This window comes from Lytechinus variegatus, chromosome 1, assembly GCF_018143015.1.
Source record: "Lytechinus variegatus isolate NC3 chromosome 1, Lvar_3.0, whole genome shotgun sequence".
In the NCBI taxonomy this organism is placed as follows: Eukaryota; Metazoa; Echinodermata; class Echinoidea; order Temnopleuroida; family Toxopneustidae; genus Lytechinus; species Lytechinus variegatus.
The window spans coordinates 82799991-82825837 of NC_054740.1; the positions used below are offsets into that span (position 1 = coordinate 82799991).

The window sequence follows — 25847 nt, forward strand, 5'->3', positions numbered from 1 at the left end:
ATTTTCACTTAAATGCAAACAGGAACATAAATTTGGAATGCATGAACCTCAATCTGTAGAAAGAAATTATAACGTTTTCTCTAAATTGATCATTCTGTGCTAGCATGGCTATACAATTCAAAATACTGTTATAACAAAGAGTAAAATTTCAAAAAATGATAACTGATAATTTTGTTAGATTTTCACCGAACATTCAATTGTTTCTAATCTTGCTGTTATCAAAAACATACTTAAAATTATGCGGACTAATCCATGAATACAATTTCCTTTTAATTTGTTTACCATATTTGGGGATATGTAGTGTTCTTTATTGTTAATTATTGAAAAATACTATGGAATAAAAGATGCAATACAATTATCAATTGTTTTCTTGTCCACACTTTATTTTTTGTACATGTGTATAGTATTAGCATGCAAATCATGTACTTGTAAATAACAAAAAGCCCAGTGCAGAAACAATTGTTTACAGTTCATGATCAAAAACTCCTCACAAATACAATATAAATTCAATTTATAGAAAAGAAATAACAATGCATTCAGTTATTTGTTACATGTAAATTTAGCACATGGGTACAACAGCGCAAGAGGATCAAATTCAGCCTTCACCCAAAGGCTCAACACATTCACATGCAAAAATTTCTACATGTTATATCATGCACCTAATATTTACACATTTTCAAAATAAATACACAATGTTTATGAAAACTGACATTTTAAAATAAAAAAGAAGAAAAGCTCAACAATTTATGTCCAAAAAGCTAACATTTCAACCAGATGTGTTGCTCCTACATACGACAGAAAATACATGTATATTCTAAACAAGCGATTTTCTGTAATTTCATCATATCTGCACCTACAGGACACAAACAGCATATTAGACTATGCAATACCATATTATAGGCCATGTCCACCCCAACAGAGGAGGATGAAACAATCGTCCCCAGTGCTGAAAAATTCTATAATTACAATGGAGTTAAAATTAACTTTGGCTTCATTTCACATATACAACAGTCACATGCACAATTCAATTAGGTCACAAACTTGCTGATTTTGCATTGTATTATTTTTATATGAAACATCACCCCCCCCCCCCCCCATACTGCTAGTTCATGGAATATGGAAATATCTACTTTCTTGTTCCATATATCATAAGGCTGGAGATCCGTATTTCTTAAGAACAAGCAGGATGTAATGATTTTATCTCTTTAAGTGTACCCTTGGCCTTATATTATTGTAGAATAAGGGGGAATCAAGTCAATACGTTCTCCAACTCTGCATTTTGTGAGCAAATCTTGAAATGAATCATTCATGGCACAGTAAAAAAAAATGCACTCTTTGCCATTAAAATTCAATTGATGCGCAAATAGTAGTAGGCAGCGCGATGCTTGAATACGCATGTAATGTGGTCTTGCATTGCATGGTTGAAATCAGCACTGGACATGCATGTAACAATGAAAACAATAGCTAAACATCAAATAGGTAATACAGCTACCTGTTCGATTTTTGTGACCAAATAAACTAGGTAAATACTGGTTTGTCTCACTAACAAATCAACCAATCAGATCACAGAATTCCAAAAAGAAATAGACCACTAAGAGATGATGTGTGTCTTCGATAGTTTGATTGCTCTCTCATTTGCACACATTCCTTGCTTGGCATAGATATGTTTTGTGAAATTAAGCACAGTTAGATCATGTTTACATTGTTAAGGAGACTTAGGGTAACTCTTGCAACAATTGAATTATCATCCAAGTGTTTGTATAAATAAAAATATGTGCCAAATGTCTCTGGAAGAAAATGCATAATTGCTGAGAAATGAGCAAAATAAGCACAGAATTCCATGTCAGGTATTTTTCCAAGCAACATTAATACACTATCCCACATATGGATTTCTGTGTTGGTAATTATCAGAATTATCAGTTTTGAGCTAAGCTTTCATGATTTCACAAAGATAAGTTTATATTAATGTACCAGTTCTAGATATATGATAATATGGTGACAATTAACCTTGATTTAAAAGACTTTCTCATGATATAATTTTTTGCTGCAAATACGTTCTTTTACTTTTAACATTTTAACTAAAATATTTTGCCAATCAGCATTCAATATGTCAAGCCTGAGTTTTTTGTTTATACACATGACAAAATGAGTTGCTTTTATGTTTTGTTAGTTACGATGAAGAACTTTACAATGTTTAATATTGAATTATGATAAAACTTTTTTTAGGTACAGTGAATGTTCATGAATGAATAATTTTTCATGAAGGCTTGGTCGTAATTATTTTCTCAATAAAAGTTAACAGACCATACGAGCTGATGCTTTGATATCACATCCATAGATTCAACATCATGGCAAATTCATGTGAAGAGTTCCTGATAGGTAATGCACTAAACAACCTTTTGTTAATGACTGTGAGGTGCCTCATGATTAAGAAAATCTAGTTCAACTGGTATTTCATGGTTCTGATTAAATGGAAAACCATTGACAAACATCTGGGTCCTGTTTCATAAAGCTTGTTAAAATAACACAATTGCAATAACAGTTTAAAGCTACTGAAATCCTGCAATTTGATTGGTTGATTCAAAATGTGTCACAGAAATTTTGCACCTGTTACTTTAACAAGTCTTTATGAAATGGGACCCTGATCTGCTTCTCAGATGAAATTAAATGGATTACTTAAACAATATCCACTTTTACGTAAATCAGGATGCCAAACTCAAAAGAATTACAGTCACATCAGGGTTAGAAAAAGAAAACGTATTTTGGGTGGTTAACAGTATATTTTACTTCTTTGCAATAGACGTTTGGAAAATGCAACTCGCGGTGATAATAAAAAATATATCAGAAAAAAAGACAAATTATTTGCATCTCTGTTCTTTAATCTGCCTAAATCATTTAAGTAATGAAAAAAAAGTATGTTCTCTTATTCAAGAGTCAGAATAAAAAGATATTCTATTGGGTAGTTCTGTATGCACATCCAATTGCTTGTAAGCAAGACCTTCCTAGAACTATTCATCTGCACTTTATTCTTTAATGATGAAGACGTGAAATGATCTCAAATCATCATGACTTGGGTAATTAATGAAGTGGAATTAAAGTTGAGAAAAAGTGAGGATCTGATGGACAAAATGGTTGAATATTGTGAAAATATCCTGCTTTCATTCAAGTGAATCCTAAAAAATCATCAATCTTAACCCTAAAAAGACTGGGGGGGCTGATTCAGCCCCCCCTCGACATTTTTCGCGATAAATCTGCCGCGCAAAATTTTTTGACCGCGTCGCTCGCTGACTTTTTACTTTCAAGTCTCGCGCAACTTTTGAGACCACAATTGTGACCCCCGGGTACGCGGTTCCAAAATTACGCAACATTTCGTAAGTGCATGCAGACCCAAAATTACTCAAAAACGTGAATTTGTGTACAAATCCAATGCAAATAGTGTTCTTGGCCAAAATTCATAAATGTATCATTATTTTTCCTTTTACTGCTTAAAATCAATTAATTTTATCTTGTTCATGGTCAAAATAAAGTCCCCGACAATTTCCATTGAAAAAACAATAAAAAACAAAAAGTCGAAAAACAAAGAAATACATAAGAAATTTAGAAAACAATAGAATACATAAGAAAATGAATGTGATTTCAATTTTTTTTTTCAAATCAATTTGATCAGATGCCTATCTAGAGTATGTGAAACAAAAATTAGCATTTCAGGGGCATTATTTTATTAATTAGAGCAAACTTATGATTTTACGCATAAATTATCATAATTAATGAGACATGAGATTTTTTGCAGAATTTGATGTTATTGTTTTGTAGATAATGCCATGGGTAACGCGTGTGCCAATTTTCGTCGTGATCGCGCGATGATCGCGCGATCGACGGCTGAGATTAGGCGTCGAAATAGCCCAGTCTATTTAGGGTTAAGGCGACCGCACAGCTTACGATTGGTCTGCGACCCAATTTCAGAATAAAATGTGGTAGAATTTGATGCTAATATTGAGACTTGGAATATCCTACTGTGTAATGTTCGAAATCAATATATGCTTAATCAGTTTCCAACACTGAAGGCAGTTTCATAGAAAAAACAAAATTGAATGTGATTTGAGATTCATTATCAATTTACCTTTAGATTTAATTTGCTGTAATCTTCCTGATTGAATATGAGATAATACAATATAACCATCAAATCATCTATGCGGCACAATGCTTGTAGACTTGTGAGAGACGTCACACTGTTTGTAAACTCACATACAATCTTGAATTCAAAAGATAGAAATATTACCATCCAAATGTGTGCCAAAATCAATTCAGAAATAAATTTGTGCTGTTAAGCAATTCCATAAAATGTCTACCTCTCTGTTTCAAAGTTCAGATGAGAAGGTGTAATGCTCTCACATTATCTTTGCTGGAGCAATCGCAACATGGAATAAAAATCTAGTGAAACAAGGGTCAGTTTATACAAAAAGATTGATACTTTATGAAAATGTTCCAAAATTGATTTTATTCTAAATACTTGTGAATTATTTGGCTCTTCTTATTTTATTCTTTCAAAAAGTCATACATAACTTTACAAACATTGTGATGAACTACCTCACTTGCAACATGCGATGAAGTGATAAGATTCTAAACATCATCTGTCTGAATACAACTGGTGAGTGCTTCATCCATTAAATCATCATCTATCCTACAAGGACTTCTGCTGATACTGTCTGAACCAATACTCTTCACTGAAGCAGGAGATCTTCCTATTCCCAAAGGTGATTGGGCAAGCTGTCCTAGAGGAGAGTGTGCTACAGCACTTCTAGGCGATGTAGATCCACCCTCTGTCTGGGTATTGCTGTTCCTGCTATCTGGCCTAGGGGAGCGTTGAGGTTTCTGCTGCAAACCGCTTCTGGGAGACTGAGGCATGTCAATGATCATGCCAAATTCATCATCACTCTCAACTGGGCTGTAGGGTGTTGGAAGTGCACACACTTTCTTTGGAGGTGGGGGCTGACTACCTATTGGTGTTGCTGATCGCTTAGTTGTGGCCTTCGGACTTAAAGCACTTCCTGGGCTGGAGACACCGCTGGCAGATGGAAGCGGGCTTGGTGCTTTGGGTGAGTAAGCAATTACTGGTTTGGGAGAGCTGGCAGGTTTCATTAAAGGTCTGGGACTCACTACAGAGGACTTTGGACTTGGTACCATAGCGGGACTTGGCACCTTGAAGTCAATTCCTTGAGGTTTTGCTGTAGATACTTTAGTAACTTCTTCAGAAACTTCTTGTTTGTCTATTCCCTTAACCTCTGGAACAATGATCTTGGAATCAGACTTTCTTGGTTCATCTGCTTTCAATTTCTCTTTATCACTCTGTGAAACAGATTTGATCAGTGGAGGAGTGACTTTCGGCTTTTGGACTAGCTCAGAGGGCTTTTGTTCAGATCTAATTGATGTTTTTCCATCCTGGCTTCCACTACTGAATGTAGGCTTCGAGTCTTTGGATACAGTTCTCGCAACAGTCGCTTTCGGAGACTTTGAATTGTCGCCATCTTTGTCTTTACTTGGCCCATGGGAGTCCTTTCTTGCCCTTGGTTCTGTTGGTTTGGATTCTGGTTTCTTAGAAACAGCAGATGGCATCTTGGAGCTACTACTGTCAGATAATCCTTTAAAATCTGGGCGCTGACTGCTCTGCTGAGATTGTGAGCTTGTTTCTTTCCCACTGTTTGGTTTAGTCTTCATCAACAAACTTTGATCTGCTTTCAATGGCTTAGGTATAGGAGCAACTGGCTTGCTATCAGGCTTTGTTGTATCTGTTGTCTTGGGTGTTACAGATGATGGTTTCCTGGTTGAGTCTTGGGTTGGTTTGTTAGATGACGCAGCCTGATGTTTGACTGACGGAGAAGGGACGCGAACCTGGGATGAACTAGCTTGCCCCTTACTGATACTTGATGCAGAAGATCCTTGCCCAGAAATAGTAGAATGTGACACAAGATCTGAGTGCATGGCAAGTTGCACCTTGGTAACTTTTTGTTGTCCCTTCTCTGGTGACTGGTAAGTTGACAAGGAGTGGCTAAGAATGATTGGTCTGGTTCGTTGAACAGGGGATGCCCCTGGCCTTGGTTTAACAGGGCTACTCATGGATGTCGGAGTTGAACTACTGCTGCTTAATGGCGACGGCTTACTCTGTTTCAGGGATATATTTTTCCCTGTTGGACTGCTTGATCTTTTCTGAGAGCCAGTCAAGGGTGGGGTGCTTACTTTAGGAGGGCGAGACTGAGACGGAGGCTTCGGAGATGATCTACCCTTGACTAAACTGGATCCTTGGCTGGCTGTAGCTGAATTGGGATTCAATGCACTTGGTTTACTGCTCATTGATGGTGACGGTTGACGGGAAGGTAACTGATTTCCAGCAGAGGATACTTTCGGAATTGTCGTTTTGGAACTGTCCAATTTCGTCAGAGGGATTGTAACAGTTTTGGTCTCCTTAATTGTAGGATAATCGGCTTTGGAACTAACAACTGAATTGTCTTCTTTAGATGCTTGAGATTTATTGGTTCCAGTCTCGTCAGTCTCATCAGTGTCTTTAGTTTCCTTCTCTGGTGCATCCATGGATTTCTCATCACCATTTCCTGATGTTCCAGATCCAATCGCACTAAAGAGCCCTTTTCTTTCAACTTTTTCAGTCTTTTCAACCTTCTCAACTTTATCTGTCTTCTCAACCTTTTCATTTTTCTCCTTTATCTTATCAATGATGCCCATGAGTGAGAATTTTCTGTTTCCACGCATACCAGACTTTGGAGTTGCCAGCTTAGCAGAGTTTGGTCCTGCACTATTGGGTGTGCCAACAGATGATGGCGTCGGAGGCGATGTTACTGATGGTGCTGGCACCTTAACATTTGTAGGAATCACAAGAGGCGGTGGTCTATTTGAAAGAGTTGAACTTGTCTTAGTCCCTGTCACAGCAGGTGATGACTTCAACGAAGGAGCCAGGTCCATTGGTGGGGGTGTGACTGACTTGGAAACAGGTAATGTAGTTGCAGTAGCACATGAAGTAATTGGGCTGGATGTGGTTATTGGTGCAGAAGTTGGAACTGAAGAAGTAGTTGTTGTTATGCTAGAGGATGTTGAATTTGTGGTTGCTGTAGATACTAAGTGGACTGTTGATGAGCTGGAGGATACAACTGTAGAAACAGGAGAACTTGAAATGACTTTTGTATTTGAACTTGAACTTGTGCTGCTTGAAGATGTTGTAGTACTTAAACTTGTTGCAACCGATGGAGTCTTTATAGAAGAAGTAACAGTGGTGGCTTGACTGCTTGATAATTTACTCGATGCTGATAAGGATATGGGATTTGTTGGTAGTTTTGATGTTATCCCAGCTGAAGTTTTTGGTACAGGGCTCACTGTACCAGATGGCTTTACTTGTGAGCTCATTGTCTTTGTAACTCCAGTTGTTGGACTTGATACCATTTTGCTGGGAGCCTGAACACATCCCACACTTGCCTTGCAGGAATTAAGGCTTTGTATTGGTGTTGACAATGATTTTGAGAGAATATTTGGTCCTGTTTTTCGAATACTCTGGCCTACTGTCACTGGGGATCTGTTGCCACTTGAAAATGGTTTCCCTTGTCTCATTGTACCATCTGATTTCCTTCCTGATGGGTTAACTGCGCCAAAACGCTGTGTTGATACCAACTTCTTGGTAGATCCCACTTTTGATGGATCTCCTTTACCCCACGCAGACTTCTTTGGAGATGACATTAAAGTTTTATTTGAAGGTGAAGGACTGCCAGCAGTCTTTGTAGTGAGAGTCTTGGTGTTTGGCAACTGTTTACCCTCTGATGATTGCTTACTGATTTTTGGAATGCGAGGCATATTTGCCAACTTTGGAAAGAAATCAGCTATAGGTGACTTTGGGACAGGACTTGGTTTCTGGCCACCTTCAGTCGGTCGACTTTTCTTCATCTGCTCATTCTTTAACTTTGGGACATGTGTCATGGGAGATAATTTAGTGATTCCTGTTTGTTTTACAGATGAGTGCTCGGATTTGACAACAGTAATGTCATGGCTGCCTTTAGATAGCTCTTGAGACGTTACTTTGTTGGTGTGCTCTTCATGTCTGTGAGATGTTGGAACGTCCTTCTGAGGTTTTGGCAAACTCTCCTCTTTCACAAGCTTTGGTTCTTTGGGGATTTCAGTTTTAATTACAGGTGGCTCTGTCTTGGTAGATTTGAAGATGGTCTCTACTTTCTCGGGTTGTTCAACCCTATGTTCTGACTTCACAGGAGGTTTCTCTTCTTTGGTTTCCCTTGCAACAGGATTTGGAGATGGAGTAGCAGAATCTCCACTTGTCATAGCTCTGATCTTGATCTTGGGAGCAGGACCTGGGTCTTTTGCCTTCACTTTTTGGTCTTTGTCAGGCTTGTGACGAATAGTTTTGAATGTCATTTTAAGTGGTTCCTCTTCATTGACAGCCATGGTTATGCTGGAATACTGCGCAACATCTTGACATGGTTCTGGAGAGGACTCACTACTGTATTCTGGCAGCCTTCTTTCTTTCCTGAGTCTTCCTGGTCTCCTAAGCTTCTTGGTCTTTGGAGCATCTGAATCAGAAAATCCTCCAGTATCCTTCAACCCCTTGCGTCCACGTTTCTTGGATTGTTTTGGCTTTTCAGACTGAAATGCAAGACTGGACTCAATGAAGTTCTTGGGTTTGCCTTTGGACACTGGAACCCTTGGACGAGTTGCTGGCAATGACTGTGACAGATTGGTAACACTTTGCATATTAGGCCCAGGTCGCCCTCTTTGAGCTGTGGGTATAGCTGGGATACTCATGCTCTTTGCAAGGTTGGCTACAGTCAGATCAAGTGCTCCTGCACCCATTTTCATGTCTGTCCTTGTTTCAAGCCCAGCTTGGATGGCTGTAGAGAGTGGCCCTGGTGTCAAGGTTGAAAGAGAAACTGGATGAGGCAAGTCTGTAGAAGTTCGCTGTGGGTCATCAAAGTCTGAGCCTGTCGGAATACCCATACGGGCTATAGCTGAACTAACACTTGGTAAGCCACCAAAATCATCGTCATTGTCAAACCCTGCAGCATCTTCATTAATGTCAAGAGAACCATATTGTGATCTAAAGCTGGATTGTCTATTCATTTCAGGAGAAATGTTTGACCGGGGAGGATCTGGCAACAAGTCTTCATGAAACATGTTCTTTGAATTTTGTGAGAATATGTCAGAGTCCATACTTGTTCTGGAGTGCAATGGATCACTTTTCACCCCAGCAGGTAGCTCATCCATAGATGGATGTTCTGGTGTACTCAAAGTACTGTGGGACATTGTCTTGGGGGGAGCAAATGTAGGAGTTGTTGGAACTGATGGAGTACTTGGAGTCTTGGGGCTCTGACGAGGACCGACACTAGATTGAGAGCTGGTACTGTCTAATCGACAAGGTCGACCTCGCTTGGGTTTAGCAACCGGTATGATAGGGGCCTCAATCTCTGATAGAAGGGCTGAGAGCTCCCCTGTGTGCAGTGCTTTGGGTGGGTCCATTGCATGGCTTCCCAATTTGTGAGGCTCTGAGAGTCTGTGATGAAGTCCTGGTGGGCGATGAGCATGGATATCATCAAAGTCATGTTCCTCTTCACTCTGCTGTCGCTTTGGTGACTTGTCCACACTGACTGATCTTCCACGTTTTCCCCTGCGTATCATCCTTCCCATCGAGCCAACAGGTTGAGCAATGGCTGCTACAGGAGTAAGAGTATTCTGCTCCTGCAGGAGATTCATCAACATTGGGTTCTTGTGAGGCTTTGGTCCGGATGCCAGAGGTGGTGACGACATAGGTGATGGGGACGGAGGTGGAATGGATAGAGAGGATGTGCTCACTGCAAGAGCGGCATGCTGTAGGAGACTTGCCAACATGGGATTCTGTGCCACCTTGGTGGGTTTATCTCCATGGATATCGAACCCCTCTCCATGAGGCAAGATGGCTGACATGGTGGTGGTAAGATCACTCAGGATACTATGTGATTGGAGTTGGTGTGAATAGGATGATTGGTGTGGGCGATGACTTGGAAAGAAAGTAGTTCCATGGCCACCACCACCTCCAAGGCCACTATGACGATGAATACCACTCATAGGATCAAAAACAGAACCTCCTGATGGACCAGAAGATGGAGCTGGTGGTAGACTCAGCTGTATAAAATAGACAAGACAAATACCATTTGTAGCATATATCCAATCAAATTCTAAAGGAGGACACCAACCTCATTTGGCAATTGTTCATACAAGGAACTTTAACGTAGTGGTCTACAAGTAATCATGACAAGGACACTTAGAAAATTCCTTACATTACATTTTCTACTAATGTTTTCATTCAATGATAAAAAAAGAATTGTAACAATAAGTATTACTAAGATAAAAAAAAGTTATTATTGATCATGAAAAGGCAAGGAGGTCTGGAAAACATTCACACTAGTTTTACTTGTTCATGATACTTACGGATTTCTTGGATTCATGCGTCTCCAGCCACTGCTCTGCTTTTTTCATGATGGCTCTCATGGTGATAGGAATGGAGAGACACTTCTGAAGCACTTTGGTTGCATAATCATCAGAACAGAAAGCTTCCTCACCAGGACCACTATGAAGCTTGGCTTTGACTGCTGATTGGTCAGTCAGGTCTAACTCCACTGTAAATGTACAATAAACAAAGAGATGAATCTAAAATTTAAACTGTAAATATTCAACATTATTTTAATATATCAAAATGGAAAAGCTATCAATCAAGAGCAGGTAATCATTTTGCTAATCTGATCTGCAGAAAAAGTCATGCTAAATCTTATGTGTAACACTCGAATGCAAGTATTGTGCAATGCCTACAGATTGTTGCACGGTCATCTTCTCGTCAATTACATGTTAAGTGGAATAGTTTCCCAAACTCCCCCCCCCCAAAAAAAAGGGAACAAATATGGGGATTAGCATGAATTGTGCTAATGACTATAAACAGCTGATTATCAGCTGTAAGTATCAGCTCATATTTTTGTGGTCTGCATTTTAATTGCAAATCTGATAAGTTACATTATGGGAATGATCAGCGGAAACAAGAGTATAGATTCCCTTTTCAATGGCTCTTCCTCTTTAGTATGCTTTCCTCTAAAATACTAGAAAGTATGATAAATATGACATAAATTTCAAATAAAAGGGGTAGCGATTCTGCAATGAATAACTTAGTCTAAGTTCTAGTTCAGCCTGGGATTTGAAATATGACCTCATGACCATGAAATCTAGTTCAGATCAATCTCTTCAACATACATAGATAAGAGAAATGTGCTCACCACATGCAACTCCTTCCCTGGCTGGGTGTTCAAAGGTGACTGTGAGCTTCTGGTTGGTGTAGGGAGTTACTTCAAATAGCACACATTCAGCTGGATCTTAGGAACAAGAGAAGGGCAATAAACAAGTTTAACTAAACAATTATCACTGATTGCCCTCCATTTTCTGAGCTACAAATGCAGAAATCTCCAATTATTTCACCAATACGGTGCATTAGTCTTTGGCCTCACCACATGCAGAATTTCAGTTTTTCTCGGTCTTCTTTGTATTATCCTTGGACCATCTACAGCCATTAAGAGTTGAAACCCTGATTAGAGCCTTAGCTAAACAAGGCTTAATTTTTTTTCATTTGCCTAAGCATGGGTTTTCTACACAATTGTCATGATTGCTGTCCATTGAATGAGCTTGAGGTGATAACAAATCTTAAGGCCACTGCACATACCTTACAACTGTTTGCGATCCGATTTTGGAACAAATCGCATTTTGCTCATTTTCTGAAAATGTGAATGGTACATATCATTTTATTATAGGTTACAATTAATTGAAAGAGTACTAATATAACCATTTTGAAAGATTGCAAGCCTTTATTTTGGAATTAAGGGCAAATTAGTTTCAAATCGTAGCCAAACATACAACTGCTATGACGTCATTACAACTAGATATTAAATTTGCTTTTATTCTAAGAAGGATGATAGCATAGTCATAGATTTGAACATAGGTATTCGTATGATGAATTATAACATTACACAGTAAGATATTCCAAGTCTCAATGTTAGCATCAAATTCTACTACATTTTATTCTAAAAAATCGGGTCACAGACCAATCGTAAGGTGTGCGGTCGCCTTCAATCATTCATGAAGAAGTGGAACAGGCAATTGGTCATTCACACATTGTATTTATATTTCAGAGTTACAGAGCACAGGGCTCTCTGTCTTACAAAGAGTTGCAAGTGATTCAAATCAAACACATAAAGCAATTGATCTAAACTATATTTCTTAACAACACAGATTTAGATGAAATACAATTTGAATCTCATTTGTATTTCTCACTGCCCTTTGTAAGACAGAGCCAAACAATTGCGATACTCACCTTCGCCTTCTTTGTCCCTGACACAGCTGGCAATGAGAGTATTATAGACAGCCTGTTGTCGGAGAAGTGAGATGATCTTTACTACCGTGTTAGGTGCTGTGAAGGTGATCTTGGAGAGCAAGGCGCCTTGCATGTCTCTCAGATCATTAGGGTTGGTGCCATCGTTGATGATATATGAGTGATGTTGATCAGGAAGTTCCTGTAAAAATCAAGATATAAAAAGATTTAAATCTCAGGTTAATTGATGATAAACTATACAACAAAGTTGAATGGTTAACGTGGATGTGAACACTCAAAAGTTCTTACAATTCTCCAAAACCGTCTTCATCTCAAGACCCTGACTTAATGCTGGACATAAAGGGTGGTTTCCTTACTATTTCATTAGGGAACAAGTTCAGATTAAACAAGCATTTTATTCAAACAAAAAACTGCCATTTACGATGTTTCATCTTCTTCCTTCAATGTTCATTTAAAAAAATCAAAAGGTGCCAAGACTTCACAAAATTCAAATCTCACTCATGTCAAATATGTAACCCAATTTCATAGTAATTTTTTTATATATACTTTTCTTTTATTACAGATTAAACTAGTCTGTTTAATCTGTACTTAGTGGGCAAAAGGCACTCTATATCAGTGATTACTATGGCTGTAATTGGTATATGCAATATAAATACTACTCAATCTTGGGTGAAGTTACAGCAGGAAGTTTTGGAATACTTTTCTCTACTCTTCAGCACAACATAAAAGCTTACCTTATGAAGACCTAACATTAAGATTTGTTCTAACTTGAATTTTGTTCACAGAAGCCAATACTTGAACCTTAAAAAAGTTCATGACGAGGGGGTGAGGAATCCACCTCTCAGCATTTTGGTTGCTCACATCTACTTTCTATTCTTTCCAGTCTTGCAAAATCGTTTCAGAAAAAATAGCAACATCCAGGCAAATAGCTCCAATGTCATGAAAGTCCAACCACGTTCCAAGAAAATCTACAATTAGTTACACAATCTACCATGTCTTCTAAGCAAAAAAAAATAAAAATTAAAAAAGATGGCTTACCACAATGTAATTTTTTGTTTTATTTTGACGGCCATCTTTCGTCTGGTTTTGAAGGAATGTGACAGGGTCCAGGGTGAATCTACAGATGAGTGTATTGAGAGGCGTAGCGGCAGTAGGATCAGCATACTGGGTAGAAACACCTGTCACACCAAAAGAGAATGGAGACGTTCTTATGCAAAAAATAATGGAATTATCAGCATGTCTACACCATAATTTTTTAAGATTATAACTCAGGAGGGGTGAATGTTACATAAGGGATGATTCCATACATTTCAGCAATATAAATTTAATATCTAAGAGCTCTTCTTGTAGAAATTTTACCTAGCTATCCACCAACAATCAAACTTAGGTTGATGTGCTATGGCTATTTGACAAGATCTTAATCCTTATTACCAGTCCTTAAGAAAAGGCCTAAAGAGCTGTCACTTTATTTAATTGTACTACTATTATCTCAGAGAGGAACAAACATAATTTGGACTCTTGTTTACCTTATTAAGAGTATTCACGCTTAACAGCAACATAATATAACCACCAAAAATCAAGAGAAAGAAAATGTAACATATGTATATCATTCATGAGATCACTGTTTTTCCTGAACTTGTCTTTTAATATCACTAGAATACACTTTTTCTTTGATAGATTTATATTTGCCATACTTAAACATTACGTACTGTTTAATAGCTTGAAAAAAAAACAGCCATGCAAAGTAAATGACCAAACATGGAAAATAAAATTGCTAAACAGGTATTAATATACATGTTTAGTCAAACTAGTAAGATTTGGTCTCAATTTCAATAGCTATTTTGTCAACTATTCTTACCTGGTATATTCTGGAGCTGTTTGAGTAGGATGAGAGACATGGGCATAGGTTCACTGAGCTTAAGCACAAATGTAGCAGGGATATTGATGCTATTTTGATTGCTCAAGGGCATAACACTGCAAGTAAAGAAGGAAATCGATTTATATTGAATGATTGGTCAATCCACTCAGTAACTCATTTAATTATTCATTTATTAATCATTTCATGCTTTCATTCATTCATCAAATCGTTCATTCATTAATCAACTGTTCCATTATTTCATTCAATCACTTGAATCATTAAAACAAACTGAGAAATATAAACACCATTTGAAGTTGATTTAAACTTAGTGAAGATGCAATGACCCAGTTGTAGGGCAACTGTGTAGGTTCCAAATTAAGGAAATGATGCACTAGTGATGCAATAGTTCCCATAAAGGGTCTTAAGAGAAACATGAAGATATGTAAAACTGTATTCTTACTTGGTGATCTTGTTATCTGTAACCATCATGGTAGGAGCTGTCTGAATCTTCCTCTGAGATGCACTTTCTATGCCAACCGTCACAGATAACCCAAGGTCTTTGGGCAATGGTTCTGAAATGGAAACATTGTTAGATCCAATATGAATAATAAGTAGGAACTCTGCCAAAGCTTATTCTCTTGGGAGCACAGAACTCTGTTTGACTTGGTAGAAAATAATAATAATTAACAACAACAATAATAATAATAAATTGTAAATTGACTGACAACCAATTGTTTGCAGTCTTCTTGAAAAACTGCTACACTTAGGCAATAATACGGTTCATAAGAAATTTATTGACATAAATTTATCAACTTTTACATGATAGGAAATATTTGTGTTAAATTCAACAAGAATAAAACCCTTGGATTTCCTATCTATATACACCGATGTAATATTGCTTCTTCTTTTTTTCTGAAGGATTTTGAGCAATATTCATTCCAATCAATCTGTACCAACATAGTGATATGCAATATGCAATTTGTAAAATGACAAACCAATTTCAAAATAAAAATAAGGCAAAATTAACCATCTCAAAACACTGAGCTTTCCAATAAGACGTACAGAAAAATGTGCGAATAAAAAAGTGAATGATCCAAAACCATGCATTGAGGTACAAATGAGAAATAATCTCTTTTATCCAATGCAAGACAAAAATGCAAAATAAAAAAGAAAATTAGTTTTCAAACTGTCAGGGCTTTGCCACCACATCAAATCTAGAATGTTTGAGTCCACACAGTCAAGAGTTTGAGTCGAGTCAGTGTCTTTCGTTTCTGAGTTTGAGTCCAAGAGTCAGCTGCACATGACCATATATATTATGGCTGCTATTTTTCTTAACTAACCTGTCAGAGAGAGTTCTTTTGTCTGCTTTTTTTCCACATCCAGCAAATCATATGGAGACACAAAGTATGTAAGGCGCATCAGATGACCTAAGCAGTAAACACAATGACGATTCAATAGAGAAATGTTTTGAGGCCTGAGGGGATGTAGATTATGAATCAAAGGACCGAGTCCACTCTAACAACAAGGCGATTTGAATAGATAGTAAAAAATCAAGTATTATTACTGAAAAATTTACTACTATCAAGAAAGCTATAAAATTTTCAAAATGTAGCATAATTACAAAAAAACATATAATAATTTGCAAAACACTTGCAATATACAGATTGGATGTGTCATAATATCATACACTCATTACTTCTATTTTTTAATCATATTTTTTATTATTATTGCAATTACTTAAATCAAATGGCAGAAAGCTTACCTCCTACTCTTGGTGTCAGATATCCAACAAACCCCTTAGTGATATGAAGAAGAGGACTTCCACTGTGAATATGAATACAAATAACATTAGATACAAACGATATATATATAAAAATAATTACATATCAAGCAAAAATTTTAAAAAGTTGGTAGAATTATGAAATAATAATGAAATAAAAAATGTTTTAAACCTGTATCTAGTTTGGGTAAATATAATGATTACTGATCTTCAAAGTCTGAAATTACTGTCAGATAGAATAGAAGAGGATTATCATAAAACAAACATTGTCAAAGATTCAATCGAAGGCAACTCGTGAAAAGTCTGTGCTGCATTTTTTAGCATGATTCCTGCAATAGAAATGCTATGCATCTTTCCATAGTAGCCTTGCTGCAGTCCCCATTATTTTGTCTATGGTGACTGTGATGACTTGAAATGAAAAGCGGATTGCAGGATTCCTACAGAAAAGACACAGCTCTGACTTTCAACCAGATGCCTACAATATGATATAGACCAAATTTACAATTAAACCAGATAAATTTTGGTTTCCAAAAACGATGTCAAAATGTGCCGTGTTTCTTTAGAATACAATTATAAACCATTTCTCAATCATGGAATGCAAAAAAATCCAGGATTCAATATTGGTAAGAATATTCATCTTTAAATGCCAAACTTAATAATGTGCAGAGACAATCTTACCCTTGTTGGGATGCACCAAACTTGACACCACTGATTTTAAAGAGCGTATTAAGATCCATCTCTAATGCATGAAGACAGTTGAATGATGCTGTTTTCATTTTACTGCCCACAAAGAAAGATAGTGAATGTCAGTCAAACAAAAGTCCATACCAAAAAGCACAACAAACATAATTTTCAATGAAATAATGGTGAAATATTATTCAATAGTATTAAAATTTTGCAAGTATTGAGGCATATAAATTATTAAGCAAAGAATATGATCATTTTTTTTCTTCCTTTTTTATGATATCACCAGAGAATTTATAGTTGATGATGCTTCTGTATCTGTAGACTGCAAACAATATCAGCATATTGTATTAATTCATTGGAAGATTGGTAATTGAATGGTAACAATTTCCCCATCATAACAATAGTCATTACCATGATCAAATGGATCAATATTTGATTTTACAACCATCTGATCACAAAAATTACCTTATTCACCTGTTAGTAGGACAAAAACACCTTCACCTTCAGCTGCCAAAATTTCACATTTCACATCTTTACATCCATTATTCCCTATGTACTACCCATACTTCCTTATATAAACTTTGATTTAGTTAGAAAATACAAAAAGAAAATGAGAAAAAATTCCATTCTGCCTTGACTCTGAAAGACTGATTTCTGGAACAAAGCTCACCTGTCTCCTCCAAGCTGGTACATTTGACACAATCCTTTTAGATGCTCTGTGAATTCTTTAAAATCATTCTTCCTTAACACCTCACACATCTCCTCACAACTCTGTTAACAAATAAAACAATGAAAGTGTTAGAAATGATACAAACAAAATAACAACAACAATATCAATGTTACTACTAATCATTACAATCATGAGGACATGTTGATGATGATGAAGATGATGCTAATGATGAAGATGAAGAAGAAGATGATGATGATGGTGATGATGATGACAATAATGATGATGATGAAAATGATGATGATGATGATTATGCTGATGATGATGATGATGAAAAAAATTATAACGACTGAAATCATGGCATTCTGTTCAAATCTCAAACACTGTAGCTTTCATATTTGTGTGATTATAAATTTATGCATGTGTACTTTTTATCAATACCACAATGAAGCATTCCTCTTTATGTGCAAGATAACAAGTTTGAAGTACCAAGTAAACAAATATATCATGGATATGGATGCCATCCTAACATGTAAGATTTCAAATGTCTTTCTATACTATCTTTAATATATTAAGTGCCTCAACCCTTTTTTTTCTTTAATATCACAGGTTCAGACTGGTCAAACAATCAAAACTTACGTACCGGGGAAGGTGTGTGTTAAAGTCAGGGGCGGATCCAGGATTTTCCAAAAGTGGGGCGCCAAAGGGGCACATTTTCCGAAGAAAAATTGACAAGCAGAAAAAAAATCTTCTGATTTAACATTTTTACATTTACATTAAAAAAATTAACATTTTAAATTGGCAATTAGATCATGTGGATAGTTAACAAACTGATAGTAGACCAAATAGTAGACAAGTTGGAAATTGGAAGAATTTGCATTAGACGGCTTGGAAATATACCTATTTAAAAATACACCAATGTACATGACTAGACAAAGGGACAGATAATTAAATACAACTCTGAACCTTACACAATGCAAACACCACAGAACTACCAGAAATGCTTAGAACTACCAAGTTAACACTGAGCACAATGACGTACACATAACTCTTACCTGTGTATTACCACTCATGCCATGCACAACAATCACATCTTTAACACCGCCATGAGGTGCTAGCTTCACTTCCACATAGAAGCAGTCTGAACTGAGGTACCCAATGTCAATGCTCCAGTTGGATTTCAACCTGTTGATAAAAGTATTAACATTGTTATATTTGCCAGAACAAACATTGCTGTTCAAACATGATCCATGATTTCTTCATTTGTTGCCCTTTCACCCTTTTCAGTATGTTTTTTCTAAAACATATGTTTCCAGTCCTTCTTCCAACTCTGAAATGGTACAATACTTAAATTCAAACCATATACTTTAGGGTAAGAAATCTGTAGGGGTTACATATACACCATCAGCCATTTGTGTCATACATGTACCAGAAGGGCCTATACAAAAGATTCTGTACAGTGATGGAACTTTTATGCAGCCAACAACATACCCCTCCTCATGCTTCTTTGGACAAAATAATTCAATAACATATCCTTATTTAGCAACAAGACACTACATCTCAAATTAAAAGGGGAAAATTACATACTTCTTTCAATAAATGAATTTGATAATATGTCAGTGGATCTTCTGTCTAAATATATACAACCCCTTTCTTTAAAAAAAAAAAACCAACAACACATCACAGGTGTGACCATCCTAACCAATAAAATTGTGGGCAGCTATGTTCATTTCACTTTCTTCTGGAACTTATTGCAAACTGGGGTGCAATCATATACAACTAAAAAAAAAAGAAATGCAACTTGACTTTCAACCAATTAGAAGCCTGCATTTGGGACTAAAATTTGATCTTGCAGTTGCATTTGAACAGAGCTCATTTTAAAACAGGCCCCTAACATTTTATATTTAAAGGAGAAGATTCACCCAGAAGAAAAGTTTGTTGTAAAAATAGCAGAAGAAATTAGAAAAAAATATTTGTGAAGGTTTTAGGAAAATCTGTTAAAGATTAAGAAAGTTATTATAATTCTAAGATTTTGGATTTGTGATGTCATAAATAAGCAGCTGCCTCAAATGTCATATAAAATACATTTCCAATGCATGAAGTTTATTTTCTTAATGGTTCCTGATGACTTATTTTTTGTTTTCCTTTCATGTTCGGGTGTCAAATGATTTGTCTATTGATATACAAAAGGTACATTTAAATCATTTTCAATTTTCTGAGAAAATTACATTTTATTCATTTTTTACCATTCGCTATGTACATGTAGGAATGCTGCTCGCATATCACAAATAAAAAAATATTCTAATAACTTTTTAATTCTTTAATGGATTTTTCTCAAACCTTCAGCATTATTTTCTTTCATTTTTCTCTTTTACAATAAATTTTTTGTAAGGGTGAACTTCCCCTTTAAACTCAAATCATGAAATCGAATCCCCAATATGTTTTTGAAAATCTAGTTGAATTAAAAGGTTTGAGTAGTGTTCGATCGCAACTCTTTCTGCATCTGGGCCCCTTCATGTACATTCTCCCTGTTTTACATGTCAAATATTCTAAGGATGTGATCCAAATGGACAAATCTGTGCTTTTAGAACAAAGCTTACCAACTGAAAGTACATTGTATGCATGTAATAGATTTTTATAATTGATTGCACATGACATTAATAATTATTGATGTAATCAACCATGAAAATCAGTCCTATGATTGATTGTTAAGCTGTGTATTACAGACAGCAAGAGGATCCTCGTGCTTGACTTACCCAACTTGTCTTGCAATAGCATCAAGCCTCTCAGTCATTGCTGGTACAGAAGAAACTGAAGAGAGAAAATACAATAAACGATAAATAACACTGAAAGCTATTTTCTGCTTATTGAAATTATACAATTAAAATCAGGTTGGTGTCATAGTGAACATTTCCTTTCACCATTTATTGACCTGGAGGGCAATAATATCCAAAGTTCTTTGGAAGCACATACAGGCATAAGTTGACAACATGAAGTGTGCTATACGAAACCAGAATATAATTTATATGAATATATGTATAACACAATCAACTGTGAACATGAAAAAGGCAGTGTCACAGGGATACATCATGTGACTTTATCCATGATACATAGAATGAGAGGGTCCAGTACACAGTTTCATCTTCTATTCAAAGCAAACTGTGGGGAAAAGACATTTGATTTTGTTCTTGTCCATACTAAAGGGCTAAAGATTACCCGTTTTCCATGATAAATGTACTATAATCTTACACAAACCTTCAATTGCCATCTTCAGCTTTTCTAAGCACTTTTGAAGACGATTTGGGTCCACTGGGTCCGGCTCTGTGTACTTGGACTAAAAAGAAAGGAAACAAACAAAAAAAGAGATGTACATCACATGAATGACTTATTTAAAGGGGAATGAAACCTTTGGAACAAGGTGGCTTTTGTGGAATTAGAAAAATCAAAGAATAAGATCAAAGCAAGTTTGAGAAAAATTGGACAAATGATGAGAAAGATATGAGCATTTGAATATTGCGATCACTAATGCTGTGGAGATCCTTCCCATTGGCAATGCGACAAATGTTTGAGATGTCACATGTGAACAACTTTGCCATTGATGGACCCAGAAAATGTTTATTTTTACTCTTTATCCATAATGTATTCTTTGAAAATCTGTATTAGTACATGCCCTCCTACATAAAGAACATGTGATCTACTGATAGATGTGATAAAAGAGGCATTTAAGGGAAATACATGTATATAGAAAAGTAAATGGGAAAATTGTTCACATGTGACATCACACATCTTTGTTGCATTGCCTATAGGAGGATGCTCATTATTCATTACATTTTTCCCAAACTTTCGGGTACCCATTTCTTTGATTTTTCTTGTTTTTGCACAAGCTATCCTGTTTCAAGGGTTTCTTCATTTTCCTTCAACATCACAGTACATGTATAACGAACACATATATTGGTGGTACTATTACACAGTGGAATGTATACTTAACAAACAGTAAACGATAAGTGATATACCGATTGTATCATATCTGGACAATCAAGAGGTGGTTCTTACCGCACTGGCACTTAAAGGGGAAGTTCACCCTGACAAAAAGTTTATTGTAAAAATAGCAGTAAAAATATTGCCGAAGGTTTGAGAAAAATTCATCAAATAATTAAAAAGTTATTAGAATTTCAATTTTTTGATTTGTGACGTCATATGCGAGCAGCATTCCTACATAGCGAATGGTAAAAAATCAATGAAATGTCATTTTCTCAGAAAATTGAAAATGGTTTTCACTGTAACTTTTGTATATCAATAGACAAATCATTTCACACCCGATCATGAAAAGAAAACAAAATTAAGTCATCAGGAACCATACAAAATGTGAAATTCATACATTTTATATTACATAACACATGGGGCAGCTGCTCGTTTATGACGTCACAAATCCAAAATTTTGAACTCTAATAACTTTCTTACTCTTTAACAGATTTTCCTCAAACCTTCACCAATATTTTTTACTATTTTTTCTGCTATTTTCACAACAAAGTTTTCTTCAGGGTGAACTTCCCCTTTAACCCTAAATAGACTGGGCGAAAGGGGGTGGGTCTAATTCAGCCCCACCATGATCTCGGCTGTTGAATGTGCAATCGCAATGAAAATTGACATGTGCATTACCCATGGCATAATCTACAAAAATTCTTTGAAAAATCACATTACTAATGTAACTACATGTACATGTATGCTAATGATAATAATAACAGTCAATTCTTGTACAGTGCATAACACATTATGAATAACGTCTCTATGCGCTTTCAAAGGTCTTGGATATTAAAACTAGTACCCTGGCTGCAGCTCAAGCAGCTACATTTAGCTTCCAGCGCTCAGTATTTCAAGGAATAAATTCCTGCCAGGTACCCATTCACCTCACTTGGGTTGAGAGCAGCACAAAGTGGATAAATTTCCTGCTGAAGTAAATTAAGCCATGGCTGGGATTTGAACCCACAACCCTCTGTTTCAAAGTCCGGAGACTAATCCACTGGGCCACAACGGTCCACAACACCAATTTATGAAAAATATTAAAGATTTGCTCTAATTACCTAAATACGGTCTCTAAACTACTCATCATTTATTCACACACTCTTTGTATGATTCTCACCACAATGTAAATCAACATCACAATTATTGCATGTAGTTTATTGTTTTTTTCATTTTCTTCTGTCATTCTTTGTTTTTGTTACTTTCGTTTTCATTGTTTTTTCAATGGAAATTGTCAGCAACTTCATTCTGACCAGGAACAATATGGAATCAATTGACTTTAACCAGCAAAAGTAGAAATAGTGATACATTTATAAACTTCGGCTAAAAACACAATTTGAATGATTTCGGGTCTGACATGCACTTATGAAATGTTGCGTAATTTTGGATTGAATACCCGGAGATCACAATATTGGTCGCAAAAGTTGCATGAGACTTGAAAGTAAAAAGTCAGCAAGCTATGTGGTAAAAAAATACATCACGATGGAGTATCACAAAAAATGTCAATGGGGGGGGCTGATTCAGCCCCCCCCCCCCCCAGGCTTCATGTAATTAGGGTTAAAGCGGAATGCAACCAAAATAAAAACTGTTTTTAGAGGAAAAAGAAAGATCAGACATGTTGATATGTAAAAATTTGAAAAGTTGTAAATATTGGTAATCACTATACCCATGGAGACTTCAAATTAACCATACATGTGTGTGATGTCATAGTGATATAAGGCAAGGACTACTCTTCCATGCACTGCAATACATAAAATAGCTAAAATTTCATGTTTCCCCCCCCCAAAAAAAAAAAATCAATACAAATTTATATTTTTGTTTTACGAGGACATAAAACAATATACATGTACTACCGTACCTGGGTTATATTTAGATTACTGCCCCAGGGGAATGGGTACATGTACTTAGGTGGTGCTGCACCATCCCGAGTTTGCTCAATCTCAAGATTTTAACCCAATTGGCCCTCTTCAAGAAACCCTGTCTCCACCATCGCAAGAAGAGCGATTCCTGCTCAAGCGAGGCATGGATGCATTGTGGTCTGACGCCGTGAAAAATAATCCCAAGTGCGTCTGCACCTACAAATTAACGCGATAAGTCGTAAAATAGCGCACTATTTTCCAAATAATCCCAAGTTCACTTGCGATTGCAATCTCGAGATTAATCCTACGAACTAGCGCAATAATTGCGTCTCCATTGCAAATAATCTTGAGATTGTTTAGATCGGGAAAATATGCTGGATCAGAAATAGCGTGCTAATTTGAAAACTCAGGATGGTGCAGACGGCCCTCAAGTCACAACATTTTATGAACAAGACTGGATTCCCCTTTAAGAATAAACTCAAATCTGTCTAGATCTGTACCATCACAGTGTAATCTACAAGACTTATATTATTCTACTAAAGTTTTTCAAATGTAAACAGAAGAGGATATGGCCATAACACGGGACATGTGTCTACCGGTATTCCATGGCAGTTCATGGGCAGTGAAAGGTGGACATGACTAAAGACAATATTCCAGATATTAAAGTGATGCCTCACCATCAAAAGACTTCTTGAAGAAATTCATTGCTTCCTGCAATTTCTAGTTACGAAAATCAATCTACTTACCATTGCAAGTCTGAGTTTTTGACTTGTATGTGACCATGCTTTGATCTGCTTAGTTGTCATCTGTAGCTTCTGCATAAGATTCGGCAGTACAGTATCATGGTCACTACCATTTTCTGCAAAAATGCAAACAGTTCAAAAGAATTTTAAGTAGAAACATCAGTATTCACACAAGCAAATATGCTGGTTTTAATTGATCCAGAGATTGAAATGGGTTTATTGTAGGGATCGGGAGGATTACCGATTTTCCAATCTCCTAAAAGACACCAAATTGTAGCTGTAGGCAGACGCTACGTATTTATTTTTCTTGATTTTTAAATCAATTCTTGTTTAAAAATGAAATCCATATCGTAGAAACGTTGGAAATGAAGTTGTATCCCATTTACATGATTTAGGGCTAGATTTTTAGGAGAGTAGAAATCTCGGGGGCAAAAGTTTCAGATTTTTTCACGGTAAACGTGCATGAATGGGACGCAATCCGTGGTTTCGTGGAGAGTAAGCATACATTAGTAAATGATTTTTACTCTCTCATAATGTGATTATGAATAATCAAGATGATAGTGCTAATTATTTATAATCACGTTATAAATTTAAGTATTTGTAAAATAATAATTTCTATCTTTAAATTGTTCTTCAAAACCACATTGCGTATCAGAAGTACGTACATGTAATAAATAATCAGTTCAAGGGTCGACGCCATTGTATTTGCATTGTGTGCATGTGGATCGAGGGGTCTATGCGACATCAGTCTGGTAAGAAACCTTAATTTCTCATAATTTTTAAGTGACCATTTTTAAAACCTTACTACGCATTAGGAAGCCTGTGTAAAAATTAATAAAAAAAAACGATTTCATGCGATTCTGTTTATATGAAAAGATGGATTTCCTAGGGAAATCCATCTTTGTTTACTCTGTTCTTTTACATGTATATGAAGCACTGTTCAAGACTCCGTGATGAAGAAGTATTTATGTCAGATTGATACAGACATCATCATGGAGTCCTCAAGACTACTTCGTGTATGGGTTTGTACACCTTCTGAACTAACAGCTGCGATTATTCAAATTCGTGAGGAAATTTTGAACATGTTTAAAACAAATTGAAAAACTGTTGGTCATTTGTTTGAATTCGCATCTCTTGAGTCTGCGGTAAACGTTTATCATTCGTGTATTGTCCCTCATCACGCTTTTGCCAAAGTGGAGCAATCTCGAATGAATCAACCCTGGCTTAACAAAACAACACAATGACAAAATATACACCCAGGGCCAGAGCAGAGGAGTGCACACGAACGTACACTAGTAACGCCCGATGTATTCCCTCGTCTGCGTTTCTAATTAGTAATCGCTCGCCATATCCAGTCAGACTGCAGGTCCCAAGAAAGTGGCTTCTTTCATCCAAGTGATATTCATGACTTGAGACGTTTTGCATATTTAATGAGCTTGATGCGGACCAAAACACCTCTTTTCATTTGGTCATTGCTGCTCTACTTGTGCATCGAATTTCATGAATTTGGTACCATTGTAAAGAAGGAGAATCATTCTTTCAGGTCATGTGTTTATATTTATTCAAAGATTTTGTAATATACATGTACATGTAGGTTACAATTTTGATCTAAAATATGCTACAAAATAAATATATTCACTTGACAAAAGCTGCTTTTTTCACACTTTATTTTTGTTTGAGCCCAAATGATTTTTATATCATGATAAAGCTGAATATGTATGCTTTGAAATGATATAGGTTTCAAAATAAGAATTGGTTTAATCGGGTCAAGATCACACTTTTCATTTGCCAAGTACATAAAGCAGTTTGAAAACAAGAATACTG

At 36.3% G+C, this 25847-nt stretch overlaps 1 protein-coding gene across 1 annotated transcript in view; it reads right to left on the reverse strand.

Annotated features, from left to right (window-relative positions):
• Positions 1-4195: 4195 nt before the first annotated feature.
• Positions 4196-25847, reverse strand: part of LOC121425300 (mediator of RNA polymerase II transcription subunit 1-like) — a 28250-nt gene continuing 6598 nt past the window's right edge. Inside the window, exons 2-16 of the mRNA XM_041621326.1 lie at positions 24027-24139; positions 20657-20735; positions 20158-20212; positions 18457-18586; positions 17405-17505; positions 16726-16827; positions 16030-16091; positions 15608-15694; positions 14728-14839; positions 14268-14383; positions 13448-13587; positions 12392-12590; positions 11304-11399; positions 10471-10658; positions 4196-10164 (exon numbers count right to left, since the gene is read on the reverse strand). Of these exons, the coding sequence (XP_041477260.1) occupies positions 4621-10164; positions 10471-10658; positions 11304-11399; positions 12392-12590; positions 13448-13587; positions 14268-14383; positions 14728-14839; positions 15608-15694; positions 16030-16091; positions 16726-16827; positions 17405-17505; positions 18457-18586; positions 20158-20212; positions 20657-20735; positions 24027-24139 (7124 nt within the window). The 3' untranslated portion in view covers positions 4196-4620. The remainder of the gene's footprint in view (positions 10165-10470; positions 10659-11303; positions 11400-12391; positions 12591-13447; positions 13588-14267; positions 14384-14727; positions 14840-15607; positions 15695-16029; positions 16092-16725; positions 16828-17404; positions 17506-18456; positions 18587-20157; positions 20213-20656; positions 20736-24026; positions 24140-25847) is intronic.